General features: G+C 28.5%; 2 protein-coding genes across 3 annotated transcripts in view; one reads left to right on the top strand and one right to left on the bottom strand.

The window, feature by feature from the left end:
• Nucleotides 1-4,461, top strand: part of LOC107448332 (SERPINE1 mRNA-binding protein 1) — a 38,081-nt gene extending 33,620 nt beyond the window's left edge. The window contains exon 9 of the mRNA XM_016063860.4: nucleotides 2,618-4,461. Within this exon, the coding sequence (XP_015919346.1) occupies nucleotides 2,618-2,944 (327 nt within the window). The 3' untranslated portion in view covers nucleotides 2,945-4,461. The remainder of the gene's footprint in view (nucleotides 1-2,617) is intronic.
• Nucleotides 4,462-11,666: 7,205 nt separating this feature from the next.
• LOC107436077 (putative defense protein Hdd11-like) overlaps nucleotides 11,667-21,719 on the bottom strand; it is a 49,479-nt gene continuing 39,426 nt past the window's right edge. For both annotated transcript variants that reach the window (XM_071188301.1, XM_016051236.3), the window contains 2 exons: nucleotides 15,363-15,582; nucleotides 11,667-11,798 (listed from right to left, as the gene is read on the bottom strand). In XM_071188301.1, the coding sequence (XP_071044402.1) occupies nucleotides 11,711-11,798; nucleotides 15,363-15,582 (308 nt within the window). In that variant the 3' untranslated portion in view covers nucleotides 11,667-11,710. The remainder of the gene's footprint in view (nucleotides 11,799-15,362; nucleotides 15,583-21,719) is intronic.

The following is a 21,719-nucleotide window of genomic DNA, read 5'->3' on the forward strand; positions in this document are numbered from 1 at the left end:
TTTTATAAATTATCTTTGATAAAAATAAGATTTGTGTTTCGTTAATTTAAAGATTTAGGTCTAACAACTATATAATTTAATTTGAATGAAGGCCATTCCATCTGTTTTCTAATTCATTTTAATAAGTTACTAGGTAGTAAAAAAAAAAAAAAAACACACTTTTTCTCCCTTTTTTATTTTTTTTTCAGACAAGGTTTCTAAGAAATTTTAATTTTGTTACTTTTGTGTATATAATCTGAAATTTTTTTCACTTGTTCTATTTAACTCTGCATTTAACATTTAATTTGTTCTAATTTACTTCCATGAATGCTAAAGTTGACAACTTAATGTTGGAAGATTTACTACTGATCTATAGTGTCACTCCATGTTATGATAACGTAAATTTTTTTTTTCTTTTGTTCATTAGGATTTTTTAAATTATACATAAATGTAGTTGATTATAAATAAATATTAACTACAAATGTTTTAAATATTCTATAATAATTGAAATTGTGAGGAAAGCTAAAATTTCATGTGGCATCATTTCCACTATATATTTTATTTTTTTCAGCTTATACATTTTCTCCCAAATTAAATTTTGCCTAAATTGTTATTTTATTGTACAAAAATAATAGCTACAAGTTTGTCTGTGATTTTTAAAGTTTAAAAAGAAAACTTTTTAACTTATGTCAACACATTTTGATTACAAATGTCCAGACTTGATATGTTGACTAAACCTTCAGGACTTCGTCTCTAATTACTTAACACTACACTTGTCTCTAATTACTTAACACTACACTTAACTGGTCCTCTACAATTAATTAATAACAAGATGAGTTGAATACTCCCTTTATGTTTACTGTAAATTATTAAAATTCAAAATTATTAATGTTGAAGAAATATCTAGACTGAAGTTATGAATTAAACTTTTTTTATATGGCAAACACTCTTTTTTATATACTTGTATAAAAAGAAATGCTGTTCCAAAAAATATAAAAATTGCAATGCAAGCTCATATTACCTTAGCTTTTTTTCTGTAATTTTTTTTGATCCATCAGTCAGCTTTTTTTGTTATGTCTTACATTTTTTACAGCTTTAGAGGCTGCAAAATTTCTCTTCCAGCTGGTCAAATATTGATTCTTATCAAAGAAAGCAATCCTATTGCACGCATACTATTTACTCACAATAGTTATTTCAATGGCACACGACTGGTAATAATTAAACTACTTTTATTCACTTGCACTGGAAGAAAAAAAACTTATGACAGCCATCTAGGGTGGATTCAGAAGTGTGTACTATTATATGCAGTTTGCATTGCAAATCCTTAAAGTTCTTACAATAAATGGAATTTTCATGTTGTAAATGTCTTTTGTTTAATAATGTCAGGGATAAATTCTTCTTAGATGTCTTGAATTTTTTGATGAAATTAGGTTTTTTATAAGAGAAAAGGAACAAAAATTTTCAGAACTCATACTTTTGCAGCACCTTTACAGCACTCAGATATTGAAAAGGGCCAATTGATAATAGATTGTTTGAGATCATAAAATATTCAGATTAACTTAATCTTTAAGTATAATGATTAATGAAACATACAAAGCTTAAATATTAACTTTTGTTTACGGCTGACAGAATGACAGGCTTCACCATGCTTAATGACATAAGCAAAGGATTAAAATATACTTTGAATTGGCAGTAAATTTTGCTGCAAAATGCTGACAAAATCAGGATTTTCCCTACCTAGGATTTGAAAGAAATATAACAGTTCTTTTTGTTGTTGATAATTTTGTTTAAGTGAATGATCTTAAAGTTTCTTTAAGTGGTTGGATATTGACATTTTGAAAATGGAAGAAAGAGTTTCTTGAAAATTCTACATAGGTGATCAAAAAAGCAATCTTGGGAAAGCATTAAGAATTTAAGTGTGCAGACCTTTAAAAGTTAAAAAAACGTAATCCTTGAACAATGGAACATTTCAATAGTTGTTTTTGATTGTCTTATAGTATATTTTTTGTTAATTAAAAAGTTGACAATTTTAATTGAATAAAATCCCAAATTATTGTAATCTTTTGAATTTAATTGATACATCTCATTTTTCATACCATAATAAATTAAAAACTTAATTTTAATTACTTTTAATTTTTCACTTACAATTAAGTTTTTGCTTAGGACGCTTAACAGATCTTACTATCTAACTGAATATATTAAATTACACTATTCAATTTATGTTTGATCAAAATTAATAACTAAACAGCAGATGTCAAAACCAAAGCAGAGATTTAAAGATGATTTTTGAAAAAAGAAATGTAACAAGCGGCACATTGAATACCTAAAAATAATGATCATGATTCAACTGGCACATTTATCAGAAGATGTTCACAATCCCCGATTTATATAATTAAAAGAAAAAAAAAGTATTTTCAAAAAATATCTCTGAGCCATTTTCGAAATTTGTAATGTAATAACAGTAGTGTGGTTGCATTTTTTTAGACTAAAGCTTTTTACTTATTATATTTTAGAAGAATTTGTAATAATGAATGTGTTGTACTTTATAAAAAAGTTGTTAAAATGAAATACAGCAAGTATTGTAATATTTGTAGCAAGTATTTAAGGAAATATACTTAAATTGAAAATTTGTTTTCAGGATGAAGAGTTTGGAAGACGTGGGCGTCACAGACAGCTTGTAGATATTCAGATAAATTTCAATGATTCACGCCGTGGAAGGGGAAGAGCTCGTGGTGGCCGAGGGGGTATTGGTCCTAGAAGTGGTGGTGGTGGTGGCGGCGGCGGCGGAGGTGGAGGTGGCTCTATGGGAAATAAAGAAATCCACAGAGAAGAAAGACGTGAACCAATGTCTGGATCCAACATGGGTGGGCGAAGTTATCGAAATATAAAAATAAACAAGTCTAGCCAACAGTCCGCTCCTCGTGTGGATGATTGGAATGATTTTCCATCGTTGGTCACAGCTTAACTCCAGCCAAACATTTGTAGATTCTAATCCTATCTTGTGACTGAAGTATTCTTGAAAAATTATTTGTTGACTTCTGTGGTTTGGCATCTTTAAGTGCTAATTGCAACAGATACTGATAATACTTCCTTGTAGGCTAATACATAAGTACCTGTCTTGCACACTCTTAAGAGACTTGTCCAAATGACTTTGTATTCAAGAAGTACTTAGTATTACTTCAGAATTATTCATTTATTCTGAATAAATAGTAACTTTTTTATATATATAATTTGCAGTTTCTGCTTTGCAGCTAAAAATTGATTAAATTCTGAAACATTTGTTTATGGTAGCTATATTAAAAACATCTGCTTTAATTATATTTTTATTTTAATCTTTATTGAGCTAAATAAAATAATTTTTTTGAAGTTTTAAATTTTCAAGTTGAATTGCTAATATTTAAGTATGCTTTTATTCCCCTTAAATTGAAAGCACAGTGCTTCACTGTTGCTTAGACTTTTTGAGGTTTTTTCTGTATTTTGTCTGTTATTCGAAACTGAAATTATAAATTAATAAAAACTTACCAAGGCAATATATTAAAACTAGCTCTAAGTATACTAAGTCACTGTGTTAAAACTAGTGTGCTGTATTTTATACTGTGTGATCTTTCAAGTGAATTGTTTGTGTTTTCTGAGTGCATTGTTTAGTGTATAATATGTTTAATTTTCCTTTAATAGTTGACAGTTATGAAACTCTTAGGTTCCAATGTATTGTGGTAAAAATTTTCTAGTCATTCATATTTCCAATATTTTGGCAATAATAGTCATGAAGTTTTAACATAAAACCTTTGCTGGTGCCTTTGTTCTGACACTATTTTAGTACTAACTTAATATAAACTTGTTAAGTAATTTTCAAGTTTCAGATCTCTAAACAATATCTTGTGTTAAGGGATTCTTGTTAACTCTTTTTAAATCAACATCCAAGCTTCGATGTTTACTGCTTTGAAGTACAGGAATTTACCCCAATAATAATATTAATAAAGGCCTTAAAAACAGTTTTAAAAAGGAACTGTTTCCTCTCCATGTACTCAAAATGTTTTCTCTGACATTTAGTCTGCCATTTTGAAATTTATTCATATATATATATATAGTATTAAAATATCGATCTGAGTTTGTTAAAAATGTTGATATCTTTATTGTTATGTATTTGTTTATGAATTTTGGACTTAAAATTTAAATAGTTTAATAGATTATATGTTAAAAGTATTTTTAAATATCTTAAAAAATGATGTACCTGCTAAAACACTTTTGAAAATCAAAATATATATGTATATATATATTAAAAAAGAAATTTTTGCTGTATAGCACAGATAAATTCATTGCATACAATTTATGCTTCTAACGAAGTATTCTGTGTTGTACATCTTAGAATATGACTTTGGTTTTATTACTAACTATTAAAGTTTGCTGCAAATTGTACCCCACAAGTGCATGAAAAAAATGTAGTTAATTTTTTAATAAAAGAGATTGGTTCTTTCTTTGTAATCTTTTGTCTCACTGAATTAACTATTTTTATTACCATAATCAGCATAAAATTTGAGTAAAATCAAACTGCAATTCATTACTTGAAGATTTTTACATGCACACAGAAATTAATTTTTATAGAAATTCTGTAAATTGATTTAACAAATAAGTTGAGACGTTAATTAAAGTGAAATAATTACAATTAATTTTTTTACAAAATTAAGGAAACAAAAATTATATAACTCAAAAGGCTGTAAAGAGTTGCACTTCTTCCATCAGCATGACAGCTTTGTATAGGTCAAAGCGGTCAACTAGTCTCAATTAGATACTAGGTTTTTTCATTTATTGATTCCCACGGTTTTGAGATCTTTTTCCACAGAATCAATACATTTGGTGTTTAGTCTTCCTCTTTTTTGGTTGCCTGTAAACCAGTCAGCTTTTTAACTGGGTCACCATCATCCCTTCTATAGATGTGACCCAGCCATCTTATTCTATAGCATTTAATAGCTGAAATTATGTTTGGTTGCTTAAATTTTCTGTATGACACATAATTGTACTGAATCCACCAAACACTGCTTTCTTTGACAGCTTCGTATATGACTCTGATTATTTTTCTTTTAAATTTTAGTACAGTAGAGCGCCGATTATCCGAACCCTTATTATCCGAATGTCCAATTATCCGAACTATGTCTGAATTCGCTTCGTTTCTTTCTATTAAAAGCTTAGAATAATTTTTAACTTATCGGCAATTTTTCTAAATTTAGAAGAATTAATAATATCCACTACATCTGAAGACCATATTTAATTTACAACCTTTTTTTAGCAGTTTTCTTATAGTAGCCAATACATACATGCATTGTTATACAGTTAAACCTACATACCCCTTTAGCCCTCTTCCACTGAAAACTATCTGAATCAAGAATGCGAGTTTCAATTTGACGGTCTACAATGGTTGAAAAGAGGAAGGAGTTTATGAATAGATATGTGCTGAAGTTTTACAATAGGGGGATGGGTACTTGTCACTTATTGTTAATGATTAGTGATTACAGTGCTTGGAATCTTAAATTTTGGAATAAAATAATTAACAGATAAATAAACGAAACAGAAGCTTCTGAACCAGTAGATCTTCCCGATGAAAAGATGCCAGGTTATACATCAGAAGAAATAGAAGACTGGTGTCGAGACACTGAAAACGACTCAGGACTTCAAATTTTAAATGATGATGAAATTGATGCTGAAATTTTGATTTAAAAACGGAACTCCACAGACGAAGAGAAAGAAGTAGGTGATCAATTTCAAGATAGTGAACCTTCTCATATAGAAGCATGCAATTCATTAAATATTGCAATGAAATGGCTAAAACGTCAAAATGATGTTGATCCAGTTCAGTTGATTTATTTAGAAAGAATAAGGGATATGGCTGCTCAAAAAAGAGCATCTTCTTTGAAACATAAGTCTTTGCTGGATTTCTTTTGCAATGGAAAATAAAAAAAAATTTGTAAAATCAGTAATTGATAAAGAATATTTATAAAAAGCTGAAGTATGATAAAAATAATTCAAAATGAAAAAAAAAAGTTTAAAAAACTAAAATAAAAAGTATTTAAAAATTGAAAAAAAAAAAAAACTTTTAAACACGCCAGAGCTGTATTAGATAGTACTCTGCCAGTTCTAAGCCTAGAAAAAGTGAAGGGAAGTTAGTGCATAAATAATAATTTAAACTAGATTTTAAACAACTTTCCAATTATCCGAACTTTTCATTATCCGAACCACGTTCGATCCCGAGCAGTTCGGATAATCGGCGCTCTACTGTAGTTTGTTTTTATTGGTTTTATTTAAAGGCCTGCATTTCTTGCCATAAAGTAATGCAGGTTTAGTTAGAGTATTATAAAAGTTAAATTTAGTTTTAATGGAAATGAGCTTTGATTTTAGTTGGTTTCTCAATCAAAATAACGCCTATAGGCCATCATTATCCTGTTATTAATTTCTGTTTTGATATTATTGCATTTGGAAGCCCTTTTATTTTGCTATTTTCAAGTTCTGGGATTACTTTGTTCGCTGAGTTTTTAATGATTTGCTCTACCTTTCCAACTATGTTCATTTACCTGTGCATTGCTACACTAGTCTGTTTAAAAATGAATGAATAAAAAGCTAATCCTTTGATGCTTAAAGCAATTGCTTGCTAAAGTGCATAGTTTGTCTATAGAAAGAACTCCCCTCTCCACAAAATCTAAGGCTCTCTGCTGCTATGGAAACAAGAAATTTGCATTTTAAAGAATGGAGCACTTTCCAGATTCCCTTTTTCTCGCTGACTTAAGCCAAAATCTGTCTTAAATATTGGCTCAACATTCCTACTTGAAATACTTAAACCTCGTAACCATAGTGGAAGTTCCATAGTTTCCCAGAGGAATGTTGAGGGGTGTCCTTTCCATAGACAGACTATATCTTTCCTTCTACAATTTTTTATGTGTAAAGGGGTGATTTTTTAAAGAAATCACAAAAGTATCTGAAAGGAATCTTTATTTCACCATACCAGATTCTCAATTTCTAGAATTTTCTATGACATACATTCTAACTTCTCCCATTTTTATAGGGGATTTTATTTAATATTTTATAGTATTTTATTTATTATTTTATAATTAAGTGGAAGTTTGTAATGTAAAGTAGTGAATATTATGCTCTTCTATTTTGATTTAATAAATTTGTTTTTAAAAGATTTTGACCATCACTACTTGAAAACAATTGCATAAAACCTGATAATCGTGCTGCGATGATACTAAGTTGCAAAATTATACTATTTACGTCAATTGTTATTTCTCTACCACTTTAAATATTGTGGGGGAGCTTGGATATTCTGGTTGGCATTTATGCTATGATTAAAGCTTTCTGAAAGTTTATTGGTAAATTTTCTGGTTCAAAGCTTCTGAAAAAGCTAGTGATTTTTAAAATAATATAAAATTTTTAATGTATAATTGGAAAATTTAGGATTTTTTTTTCTCATTCATAAGTTTTCTTTTTGTGATTCGCGTTTTTTCTTCTTTAGAGTCAAGTAGCTTTATAATTCATTGTTAAAATTTAATCTTTTTATCTAAAGGAAAAGTCAAAATTTACAGTTTAAAGTGATGGGGATTTAGTTTCTTTATCAGTGATTACATTATGTATCTGGGCAAATGGGAGATTTTAATGTTGGATACTTGGATACATAGAAAATGGTTTCCTTAAAAGAAAAGAAAAAATGGAATTCTAGAAAGGGGATCAAAATTCTAAAATAAAAGTTTGACCTTTTTTAGGGGGTCTCTCAGGGAGGTAATAAACTGAGATTGTTGGTTGTGGAGAACTATTTTCCGGAGAAACCCTTGTAACAAATAAGTTGTTGGTACCGATTTTTCTTTTCACTGACATGAAATACAATAATCTCATATACAAAAAATTTAAGTGTGTTTTTTTAATTTCAAAGTTAAAAATTTATTATTTTTCTTTCAGGAAAACATTGCTTACTTTCATTAATTAATTTATTTCATTAAATTCATGTTATGATCTTGTTAAAAACATGCAACTATTTTTCTATTCCAATTTTTCTTAGTTATGAATGTGCTTAACTTTCTTTTTTCCTAAAAGAATTTTTCTTTTCTTTGCAAGCCGCCACTTTATTTTTTTTATTATACTTCTCCTTCTAAGACTAAACACTACCACTAGAAGATACTTTTATTCAATCTTGCTGAGCCAAAACGTCACCACAAAAAGATTCCTATTGACATGAGTGGAATAATTTTATATTCAATTATAATTCCACAAGAGCAAATAGGACAGCAAGTCTTCTTATTTACAGATTCATCATGTTGCTATCAAATCTTTTTTTGCTTGTCCTTTCATTTTCTAGTATCCATCATGCCAAAAGTTGAGATCTACAATTTGCTACACAACCAGTTTGTACTTAGGCTTCCCACAATCACGGAACTAGCAGCTTTTTCGTCCCTGAATGAAATAGATATCCCACAAAAACAAATTGAAAGAAATGTTATATTCCACAAGAACAAATTGTTAAGATAAGGCGTTCTGCATTCTAATTCCTCATAAATCTATCACTCCTTATTTCCCCCTCTGCTGACCAGACGAGTAGTCCTATCGCCGTTCAAGCCCTCTAGCGTTCACCATGATAAGGGGGCAACCACAAGCGATTTGTAGCTTACAAATTATAAATTTGTTTTTGTGGGATATCTATTTCATTGAGGGACGAAAAAGCTGCTAGTTCCGTGGTTGCGGGAAGCCTTAGAAACCATAGAGTAGAGAAGTAACAGAGTTAATGTCTCAAGTGAGCGAATGGCATTGAAACCATTAAAATGTTAACCGCAGAAGAATTTTACAGGCAGGTTTAATCTCATTCACATTTAGCATAATGAAGGGAAAATAAAAAAATATTAGCTGAATTCAGTTCATTTATATCAAATGTAGATGATTCATTAATATTAGTGAGAAGAGAATCAATAAAATGTATTGTCATTTAAAACTTAATTTTCATACTTTGCAGTAAATTATCTAAATTCTTTATGTTTCTGAAATCACTTAAAGCTGTTAATTTTTGTAAATGGCCATATATGATATGTCTTTTTCTACGTCCCTCTTTATGCATGTGAAGGAAAGACTTTTTTTTTTTTTGTCTAATCACAAGAGATTGAATATGTTATTGGGATAGTTATTGAGATATGAAGAATTATAAATATTATTTTATTTTTGTACTTTTAAGTTAATTTTAAACACATATCAATATATCAGGGTATATTCTAATGAAGATTTTTAATTGAACTTTAATATCACAAAATATTTCTAATTAAATTTGAAACTAATTCATTAAAATATAGTCATCCTCATTTACTAATTGTGTATCGGATGATTGAATAACCTGCTTCGACGAATGAAATGTAATGGAGCCAAATTATTTTATATGAAATCTATGTTAAATTTCCGCATTTAAATTATTATTAATGGTTACCAGTCCTCGCTCAATTGTATAAAGAAGAGACCTTTTTTAAATTTTTTTTTTTTTTTTTTACCAGTTGCAATGGAGTTTCCAGCTTTAGTTAAGAAGAGGAGACTAGAATACCCAGTCAATTCAATAGGGACTTCCTACCCATTTAATGCTCTAAATGAAGTTTGAGTACTTTAAGAATTAATAAAATCTTATAAACTGTTATACAGTAAATGAGAAGGTTTTTTTTACTCACTTTGTCTTACTTCACTCGCACAATTTTTAGAATGAAGGAAGGTAAGAAGTGGAGAAATGTTGTGTTAAATGGGAGTCAAAACAGTCTTCAATTACTGATTTCTTTGTAAAAGAATAAGTAGTATTATATACATATGAATCATAATTTCATATAAATGATTATACTATTTAGTAGTATCGATTTGTTTTCATCTAAATTTAAATGACATTTGTCTTTTAGGATCATTATTAAAAAAATTTATTTCTTCAAAACATTGTACTATGTGTTTTATACCTTTTCAAAGTAAAATTTAAAAAAAAAACATAACATTTAAGACTCTCCCCTTATAAACGAATAACCCTCTTATGAATATAATTGGCTAGAACCAATGGTATTCTTTAAAGCGAGGCTGACTGAAGTTATCTGTCATCTAACAATTCTTTATTATTAATAGGGAAGTCATGTATTTCTTGGATTTAATTGGATTTCATTTTAATTTTAACAAACAGTTGCTCAAAATAAAGTTTTTTATCAAAGCCTTAAGAAAAAAGTTCATTGAAATTTAGTATTTTCATTAAACAAAAAAAGATTGAAAAACTATATTTGGAAAACTAATTGAATGATAAAAATCACTCTTTGTAACAATCCATCCTTATAATCCATTCGGATATTTTCTCATAATGTATTGATTAAAAAATATTAATATTTATATCTCGGGTAAAAAAAAGAATTTATGAAGCCCGAGATGAAGAAAATTTTCCAGTAATGAAACATTACTAAGTTAAAATCTTTAAAATTCAATAAAATCTTACAGGTATTAGGAGGGCTGATGGAAAATTCTAGGCCTGTAAATTAACTACTAAATTACAATGGTAAAGTTATAAAAAATGACATTTTTAACTCCAAATGATCCTTGCTGACAAGAATCCAAAGAAAAACGTCAATTTCTGAAACCAAGTAATCCAAGTTTTCATTGATTTTAAATTTTTTGGAGAATGATTTTGAAATCGGATTTAAAAATACATTTTGCGTTTCCTAGTACATTTTCTGTTATTCTTTACATGAAGTTAAACGGATTAGCCAAGGGCTATAATTTTTGTTTTGTTTTGTTCTGAAAAGTCGCTTTTACATTTTTAAATTCAACTGTGAATTCTTAGCATTTTTTTCCATTTCAAGTTAATTAAGCAATAAGTAAATAGTTATTTTCAAGCTAATAAATTATTTACAAGANGTTTTGTACTGAAAAGTCGTTTTTACATTTTTAAATTCAACTGTGAATTCTTAGCATTTTTTTCCATTTCAAGTTAATTAAGCAATAAGTAAATAGTTATTTTAATATAAGTAATAGTAATATAAGTAATAGTAATATAAGTAAATAGTAAGCTAATAAATTATTTACAAGACCCTATTTTTTAAATAAAAATTTTTTTTTGTTGAAAAGGTTTGGTGAGTGAATTGTTCATTTTTTAAAATTCGATTTTTTAAAAATCTTCTTACTTATCAGTGTCTTTAAAATAGCAATGTCATAATAAATATTACAGATAAATATTTTCATCATGGTGTGGATGTTGTATAGTGAGTTTTATATATATTTTTAGTTTTCGAAAGTGAAAAATCGCCAAGTTTTGATAATGATTTTAGAAAACATAACCTGATTTTCAATGTTATGTTACTTTCTCCTTATTCAGTTTTATAGCTAATTTTAAGGATATGATTTATCTATAAGTTTTCTAGCATCTGTAAAAATTTCATTGAATTTTATGACTATAGCTTTGGAACATTTTCTTGCAAGAATAAAGATAGTTTACGTCAGCTTCTATATGAAAATATAAACGATGTAATTTTTTATGAAAATAAATTTATGAACATACTTGCATTTTTATGGTCTTGAAAACTTGAAGGCCAAACATTTATTTTTATGCTCAGTGACTAGAATACTTTTTGCTGGTCACTAACCGTTTTGTAGCCGAGAAATATTTTACAATGTAATGTTTCAAGAAGTAAGGAAAAAGAAAAGAACTCCAACTATTTGAAGGACATGGCTTTATTTTTAACACTTTTTGAGTTTCAAATTAAAATAATTTTCTTCTAGTTCTTTGTGGTTCCAATCGTGATAACAGACCATCATAAAATTTAGTTTTCTTTTCAATTATAATTCCTCTAAAAAAAAGTAATTTATTTTAGACACAAGTGCCACTAAATTAGGGATACAATATAATGAAAATTGTATAGCACTGTATATTTATGCACATGCGAGGGCACTGTGGTAACTGCATATGTATAGTAATTGTTGTGTATGTTAATCAATTGTTGGCAATGTGAGCTAATATTTGACTTCGCTAGCAGTGTACAATACTGTTGAGCCGTCTTACACCATGCTCGTTCAAATCTAATTATGCATTCTCAAGAGATGGGAGCATAACACAGATCAAAACGTGAAGCTCTGGCAACAACTAAATTTAATGGTTTTCGTGTTAACTTTAAAATTCTGTTTAGTTACAAGAGCAGGAAAAATTACTGCAAAAGTAACAATAAATATCTTTAAAATTTTTTTTTCTATATTAAGTGCTATTTTGGAGATTCATTAAGTTAACCGGACCAATGTAACATAAAGTAACATTAAGTTAACCAAACCAATGTTAAAATAAGACTATGAAGTTGAAATAGAACGGTAACTTGTTAATATTCTCAACAAATGGGAGTAACAGATGAGCTCTATTACTGTATAAAAGTGTTTTAGAAAAGTTAATTTTTTAGTGTTTTGATGCGTGTCCGAAAAAGAATGCAAGAAAAGAGAGATTAATGGAAAAAATTAAGTTTACATATACATACTTTTTCAACCTTTTGTATTTTACTAGAGCTATTTACTGTTACATTAAGTTCTATGAACATATCATTACCTGAGAAAACAGTCAGATTATGTCTCATATATGTAGTGTATAGAAATATCTAATTTAAAATACTGCACACATAAAATCTATACTCACTGAAAATACATCCTTAATCTAAGGTATACTTCAGTGTTGTACATTTTGAAAGTCTACACAATAGCAAATGGTGAACGAAAAAAAAGAAAAAAAAAGCATCGGGTGGGAAAAAACACCAAATAAAATAAAATAGCACAGAAAAAAAAAGCTTTTGAAAAAAAGCATCAGAAAAAGAAAATTACTTTTAACAATCGTATGAATTTACTTCCCATTTGATTTGAGCTATAGCGAATTAAGCCCAAATTTAAAGTAATGAAATGTTTATTTTGATGAAATAAAATTTTTTTAAAAATAAAATCAACTAAAGAACAAGGATTCGTTTAAAGTTTATGGAAGGAACTTTACGCACTTCATACTATTCAACAAAATTTTTAGGATTCTAATAGTTTTTCTGAATTTCATTAATTACACTTAACGTGTTATGCTAATGCTTCATCAACAGGTTTTTATTATTTTTTTAAAAAATTTATATTAAAATGAAACATTTTATAATTTTTGTCAATGTTTTCAACTTATCACAAAATTAGCTGCCTGATAAACTATCGCCAATTGATACATTATATATAATAATAATATTAAATATATTACATAATTGTATCAAGTACTATTAAGAAAAATCAGGATATGCAGTAAATGTTCGTTTTCGCAAGCTTAAAATTAAACTTTGCTTATTAATCAGTTTTTGAAATAGTATTTACATTCGAATAAATATTTAATTATATTGAATTCATGTCACAGCCTGAATCAAATCATTAAACTCATGTAATTGTTGAAGTAGGGTTTTTTATCCGAAGCCTTTTCTTTGCTTCTAGAGCTTTTTTTCTTTTCCAAAGAGCTTCTTTCTTTGGTTCAAATATAAAATGCACTCATTTAAGAGAAATGTTCAAATTCTTAGTGACGGTGGTGAAAATGTGAAGTTGTATCAGATGCAAGAAAGTTTCATTTAAATTACTGAAATTTATACAGTATTTCTTTAAAATTACTAAAATTTAAACCGTATTCTATGGATATTAATTATGGATATTCCGTGAAAATTAATTTTTATCAATATCTAAAAATCCTGACATGATAGATTAAAATGAATTTCAGATTTGAAATCAGCTTAACTAACTACATTAGAAAAGGTAAACGCCATGCCCGATATCTATAGCTTGTTTATCAGTGAATTCTTTTGAAATGGGCGGCTGGACTTCGAAAAATAACAGAGAAACTTTTCTTATGTTAGGAAGAAGATAACTTAGTCTGTGGTAGAGTACACATTGCTTTAGTGATGAAAAATAAGGGGTTAAAATTGCAAGAAAGAAACGATGTTCCGTATTGATACCAGAAATAAAGAAAAATTGTTTTCGATTTAAATCTTTTTTCATAACTAAAACAGCATAAAAAAAATGTATTTCCCTAAACATAATTCTGTTGTAATAACAGAATGCTAGTAATTCTTAACTCATTATCCAAATACAAATGTTGTATCTTTAGTATTAACTTTTAGACGGTAAACTGCAAATTTGTCGTAATAGCGAACTTTTTGTAATGTGCCGCATTCGTTATATCGAACTGCTGCTGTATTTCAAAATCTAATTTGTTTTGTTTGAAATGTTTTTTAGGGTAGAACGATTTCCCAATTATTATTATTATTTTTGTTAATTTTAATGATTGTATGTCGAATAAGTTATAAATTTCGTCAAAATTTTAGTGTTATTTCTTATTTGCATAATTTATCACTGTGTTACCTTTGTTACCCTCGATAGCTAAACATTCGTTAATCATCAGATAAGACTCCTGACTTTTGCCAGTTTTACGATTTCGGGAAATTATCGATAATATTTTAACACATTTAAAGACTCGCAAATGCTAAATTTTATTATTTTTCTATACTGAAGAATTTGAATAATTGATAATAAAAATTTAAGAGTATTTCCATTATAATACAATATTTTGTTTGACATAAATAGAAAATAAAATAAAAATAAGCACGTAGTTCATGATTGGAATGCTTACCTAGTTAATTTGATTTTAGTTATTTAGGTTTCATACTTCATCAAAAAATTACTTTCGTACTCAATCGCTGATTATACATTACTGCTGAATATTCATTCATAGGAAAAGTTACCTAGTTACACCAATTTAAGTTAAGTTATGAGGGGTTAAGAAATTGCTTACCTAGTTACATTGATTTTAGTTATTAGGGTTAATAAATTGCTTTCATACTTTATCACCGTTTATACATTACTGCTGAATATTCATTCACAGGCAAGGCCTGATCAAGAAATGCGGGGGCCCTAAGCACCCTTGCTCATTACTTTGAACTAAATTTACATGTTCTTTAATTATGAGGTGCTCTTAAATTATTTATGACGCAAGAAAATGGCTATATATTAGTAAATTAGAGCTTAAATTTATTTAAAGTTTTGTTCACTTTTTACTCTAATTGACAATTCTTAACAAAAACTCAAAGAAGAATTATTTTTAGCATTCAGGGGCCCCCCAGAGGCCCAGGTCCTTAGGCCTGGGCCTCTTATTCTCTATGATAAATCAAGCACTGTTCATTATGAGGGGTTAAAAAATTGCTTACTTGAGTGCTTATCTAGTTACATCGATTTTAGTTACTTAGGGTTAAAAAATTGCTCTCATACTACATCACTGTTTATTCATTCATAGGAAAAGAGTATGGTTATCAAGTTACCCCAATTTAAGTTTAGTTATGAGGTAAAAATAACTGCTTACTTGATGAACTTACCTGAATATTACATCTCCTCTTTGGTTAAGAGGGGCTACCCATGCTAAATGAACACCGGATTTTTGTTTTGTATCTCTATGCATCACTGCTGAGCATTCATCCATAGGAAATAAACCATCTGCCTCCAAAAAACGACCAATGTACCTGCCGGATATTTTATCAAGAGCTTGAACCATAAATCCTTCAAATGTTGAATCTGTTGAACGACGTTGAATATTAACTGAAAAAAAAAATAATAAAGTATACTGCGCTACCAAAAAAAAAGAAAAAAAATAATTAAGAAAAATAAATAAAGACCATTGACACTATTTTACTGATTCATTAAAAGATGACCCTTTAATCCGAATATGACCGATCCGATAATCCAATTATGATCTCCGTTTTCTCCCATTATCCACAACTTTCTGAGAACACCCTATATGACCAATGATTTAATTTGGAGGAAACTAGTAGTACTTTATTTATGTCACGCAAGAGCTGCAGAGTAAGCTATTGGTGACAGTCTGGGAATCATACATGATAATGATACGAAAACATGCCATTACAATTTTGATCATCTGCAAAGGGGATGGCTCTCTTGCTTTGGTATCCAGACGACCTGCATGCTAAGTCGAATACTTTACAGAGAACAGTTTAAAAGGGACCAATACCACACACTCTCCGTCACTTCGCAGGCTGATCAAAATGGTCACCCAATCGCTCACTGACTGCAACCAGTGATGCTTGACTTCGGTGATCTTCTGAAAATCGTGTCTTACGATCAAGATTTGGAGGTCTTACAATCATACTTGGTGGAAAGGAAAATGATTATTATTTTTCTTCATACTACATCTATTAATATTTTAGAAATAGTTTATATTTTTCATGAATGTTAAAGAGTAGTGAGGAAAAAATTTTGTCTGTCTGAAATTTCATGCCTTCATCTAAGTAGAAGCTTACGGTAATATCAATTAAATCATTTTTACTTCGCTAAATGATCTGAACTTCAAAGGAGTCAATTATAAATTAAACTAAACTCAATGGCGTAGCAGCCCATCAAGAGAAAAGGCCTACTATGTCCATTGCATTTACTTTGTGTTCTGGGGGGGGGGGGAGAAATTAGCTGAATCCCCAGTATTTTATCGACAGGGATGCACGGCAGGATCAACGAGTATGGAACCTCTGGGGCCAGAATAAATTAAAAGCAGTCCTTTAATTCTGCTTGAGCTGGAGGATTTTTAAAATTTAAATGGAAAAACAATTTTTATAGTTCTGAAAAGCTATTTTTAAAAATAAAATTATTATTCACTAGATAGATCAATATCTAGATATATACTAGATTGTGTCGGAGGATTTTTAAAATTCAAATGGAAAAATAACTTTTTATAGTTCAGGAAAGTTATTTTTAAAAATAAAATTATTCACTAGATATTAGATCAATATCTAGATATATACTACAGATTGTGTCGGAGGATTCTTAAAATTCAAATGGAAAAATAACTTTTTATAGTTCAGGAAAGTTATTTTTAAAAATAAAATAATTCACTTGATATTAGATCAATATCTAGATATATACTAGATTGTGTCGGAGGATTTTGAAAATTTAAATGGAAAAACAAAATTTTATAGTTCTGAAAAGTTATTTTTAAAAATAAAATTATTATTCACTAGATATTAGATCAATATCTAGATATATACTAGATTGTGTCGGAGGATTTTTAAAATTTAAGAGGAAAAACAACTTTTTATGCTTCTGAAAAGTCATTTTTAAAAATAAAATTATTATTCACTAGATATTAGATCAATATCTAGATATATACTAGATTGTGTCGGAGGATTTTTAAAATTTAAATGGAAAAACAACTTTTATAGTTCAGGAAAGTTATTTTTAAAAATAAAATTATTATTCACTAGATATTAGAATTCAGTGTTTGATAAAGAAAATGATATTTGAAGTCAATAAAAAAGGAAGAACCGGCTAAGTGACATTTTCAAAAAGAATCAAATTATAATACAAATGCTTCATCATTAGCAGTTCGGGAAAGTGGACATAGTGCTAGAGTTGGACATCTTGAATAAAATTTTTTTATTTATTGGTAAAGTTTCCTCTATGAGATTGACAACACTGATGTGCAGTTGCATAATCACACTGTGATTACTTCAGTAGAGATTCGTTAAAGAAGATTTTTAAGGTGCGAAAGTAACTTTCAAATTTTCTCTTTACTCTTTTATTAACGCATTTCATTTTCAGAATTTTAACAAAAGGGGATAGTATGCTATAAATTATACCGTTTTTTATACTTATTTTGATATTAACTTTTGCTCTGTAGAGTTTCAATTAACCAGCATTACGCATTAACAAACACAAGTCCTCCTTTGGCTAGCGTGGACATGTCCACACTGGCCCTATTGAAGAAATTTGAATTGATTACAAATGTAATACACTTGATGCTATTTATTTCCTAAATTAGAATAATTCTGCAGAATGATATATCTTTACACGAAATTGGTTTCAATCTTAAGTAAGCAATTTAGCTCGAAACTTTCATACCAATCAACTTTTTAAAGGTTGTAGGCAAAGTTGGTTATAAGCAGCAAAGTTTTATGTTTACTTCAACTATCGCTGATCAAAGTTACCCATCCTTAACTGCAATATATTGCTAGCTTCTGCTTTTCAACCTACTAATTAAGTTGTCCGAAGGAAGGCAAAATGGAAGACCAGACACAGAAAGAACTTTGTATTAGCTCATGTAGCAATCATGGAGGAGAATTCAAAGCTTGTTTGTCAAGGTAGTCCCAAACATTCTTTGTCAGAATTATGTTTCGAGATTTGTATGGTAACACACAAATTTTTTTTCTGCAGTATAACCGTGCACTGTCTGTTTAAAAAAATTACGCTTAATAGCGAAATTAGATATACAAAAATCTATGAATGGGGAATTTGGTGTAAACAATAACAAGATTCTAAAACCGGAGCTGAATTCAGAAAACAGATTAACGCATGGTAAATCTCTCAATTTGTGTTATGTGTGAAGGAAAATGAGTGTGATATACTAAGAAGTTTTTTAATTGAGATTAGTACATAAAATTGTACATAATTTCACCATATTACTCTTTTGTATTTTATAAATTTTAAATGGTCGTGAACCATTAATTGATTTTAGGAAATTAATTTCACGACATGAATGAAGTATAAAGTTTGCCATTTGTGAGTGTTACGCTCAGTTTTTTTTCTTTTAATACTTTTAGATAAAGTTAAATTGATTTACAAATTAATGGTAAAAGCACAGTTCAATTTAAGTGCAATAATAGGTGTTTATTTCAAAATGAATTGTGGAATTGATACAATCCTTTTCACATTTACTAAAGATATTTTGCCACAATTTATTGTTTTATTTTAATTGCTTACTTCAATTAAACTTTACGTTTAGTACACAAACCATCATAACTCAATTCAAGCAAACAAAATCTTTTTTAAAGCTTCCTTTAATTGAAATAGCAATCTCTTTTATTCTATTTACTTACTCTTAAATTAAAAGAATCCATACTCTTTTCAGTACAATGCAATTTCCTTTTCCGAAGATGTATTGTTACTATTTATTGTTTTGTTTTATTTGACTGATTCAATCAGGCTTTATAGAGTTTTACTACGTAATATACACAACCCATTATAACTCCGTAATTCAGACAAACAAAATCTTTTTCAAAGCTATAATTAATCGAAATAACAATCTGTTATTTATTCAATCTAATTACTCTTTGAGCAATAAGAATTGAAACAATCCTTTTGAATACATTGCCCATTTCCCTTTCTCACGACATTTCTCAACTATTTATTGTTTAGTTTTAATTGACTGGTTCAATCAGACTTTATGGAGTTTCACTACACAACCCATCATATCTCATCAATCCAAGAAAGCAAAATAATTTTTAACATTATAATTAATTAAAATAACAATCTGTTATACATTCATTTTACTTATTCTTAGAGCATTAAAATGAATCTTATCATAGCTATTTAGTTAATGTTATTTTTGAAGAATATTTTTTAATAAGCCTTAATATATCGAAATTTTTTTTTGCTACAATAATTGAAAAAAAAATGTTTTTTGACGTTAGAATAAACATAAAAAACTAGAAAAAAAAGAAACCAACTCATTTTCTTTTAAGTGAATTAATTACATTTCATTCCTTTCATTGCATGAGGATTTTTTTTTATTTAATGAGATGAGGAAAAATCGTTAATCATTTAAGCCTGTAATGCGTTTCTCACTTAAGACGCATTTTATTATTTTCTTTTTTTAAAATTGAATTTATGTTTTTGCTTTTCTTAGAGAGAAGCTCATCTGTTTTCGACAACTATTGCTCTCCGTAACATATGTGTTGAAAGGATAGGCTTTCAATATGGCTACTAGGCATTAGTTTAATCGAAAAGAAAAAAATAAATAAAAAACGACAAGGATGTTTCCCCATCACTGCTTTCATTAGACTTTTTTTCTTATTCTATTGTTTTTAGAGTAATTTTAAAATTAAGATTAATTTTAGAAAATATATATATTTCTTTTACTCTAGAAGAAAACAACTGTTTTGATATTTCTTGTTTTGTGTGTTATAAGCTATACTTTTAGAAAGTGTACAGTTAGTGCAAAGACTAGTATTTTTATATGATACCAATGAGTTCCGTATAAATCGTTGTTAATGTGTAATTTAGAATATGTAATATGTAATTTTAGAAAAATGTGCGCATTTTTTCGCACAATTAAATCTGTCTCGTTGATCATTACACTCGCCTTCCTTTTACGATAATTTGTCGGATTTCGATAGCCTTAACTCACCACTTGTGTTTTGTTTTAATTTTTGATAAAGATCCTAAAAATGTATATAAATGGTGATCTTCATGGGACACCATGAGCAGTGATTTAACGGCAATCTCATGTAATTGTGGGGTAGCTAAGAGCATAATATTTGTAACGCGTAATTTTTGATATTCACATTTTTTTAATAAACTCTTGCGCATTGTAATAAAAATATTGTATTTTTATTTTTAAAAAAATGATTAGATTTATGACTTTTGACAAAAATTCTTTTTTTTAAAACACCAATGAATTGCTCGGAGATTAGTTTGTTAGTTCCTAATAGTTACTGTTATTAGTAATGTTAGTTAGCAACTAATAGTTACTGTTATTTTCCGCTGATGCAATGGGATAAATAAATGAGATAAGACTAGTTTAAAAGTAAATGCACTTTAATGTGTAAAACTAAAAGAAAGAGCATCAATTATCTATCTGTAAATGAAGAAAACAAAATAATAAAGACTATACTTGTCACTGTCACATACTATCAGCAAAAGCATGCATTTAACTGAGTTATAAGTCAAAAAGTAAGCGAAGGGAAAATGTAAAAGGGATAAATAGGGATAATATTACTAAGTACCAAATAGAGTAAAATGAAGCATTTACGTTAAGTGTCAAATAAAGCATTTACGACCATGCCATGGAATTTCATTATTAGTATTCTTGTGTAGAAATCTGTTCTTCAAATAAATAAATGAGTTGGCTGTAATTCTGCCCACAAACTTTTTGGTAATTCAGCTTCAAACATTATAGTACTTCATCCTGTTCTGTTTCAGCAATATCATTCTTTTTTTGGAGCATTTGTACTTCTCATCTTTATACCGGATAAGGAATCTTCAAACTTCGCAGAACAAAATTTCATGCAATTATCTGTGAGGACAGCTTTAATCTCTCTATCCATTATATTTTCAACTTGTGCTTTGGATGTACAAAAATAATCAAAACATTTTTCTTGGGAGCATAAACGGGAACAAATCTCGAAAATAATCACCAGTTATATTAAGAACATATTTGGCACCACCAAATTATAATCCAATCTGTACTCTCCCAAAGATTCATATGCAACTATCGATTATTAGTAGATCTCGGAGGACATTTCTTGTTATTTCGCTTTTATGCAAATATCATATTGGTAAATTTTTCCATCCATTACCACTAATACATTTTTGGTCACGTGTCTCAAAGATTCCGCGTATTGATGCTTTTATGCCACATCATAATATCGTGTCTTGCATTTAATTTGACTTCAATATTTGTGCATTTTTTAGATTTTCAGTAACAGGTTCAGTATGGATTCTAAACGTGCTACAGCAAAAATAGAGTTGTCTGGTTTGCGAATTCAGCATTTTAAATTCTTAATTGTCTCAGATTAATCGTGTAAATCAATCTCTCTTTTAAGCATTGACTTCGTCAGATAAAATTTATTGAGGGGGGACCATACTTAAATTGTTACTTGAGAAAAAAGAATTTACCTTGCCCTTATTAAAATTGTTACTATATATATTTGTTTTGTTTTATTTGACTG

This window comes from Parasteatoda tepidariorum, chromosome X2, assembly GCF_043381705.1.
Source record: "Parasteatoda tepidariorum isolate YZ-2023 chromosome X2, CAS_Ptep_4.0, whole genome shotgun sequence".
Taxonomy (NCBI): Eukaryota; Metazoa; Arthropoda; class Arachnida; order Araneae; family Theridiidae; genus Parasteatoda; species Parasteatoda tepidariorum.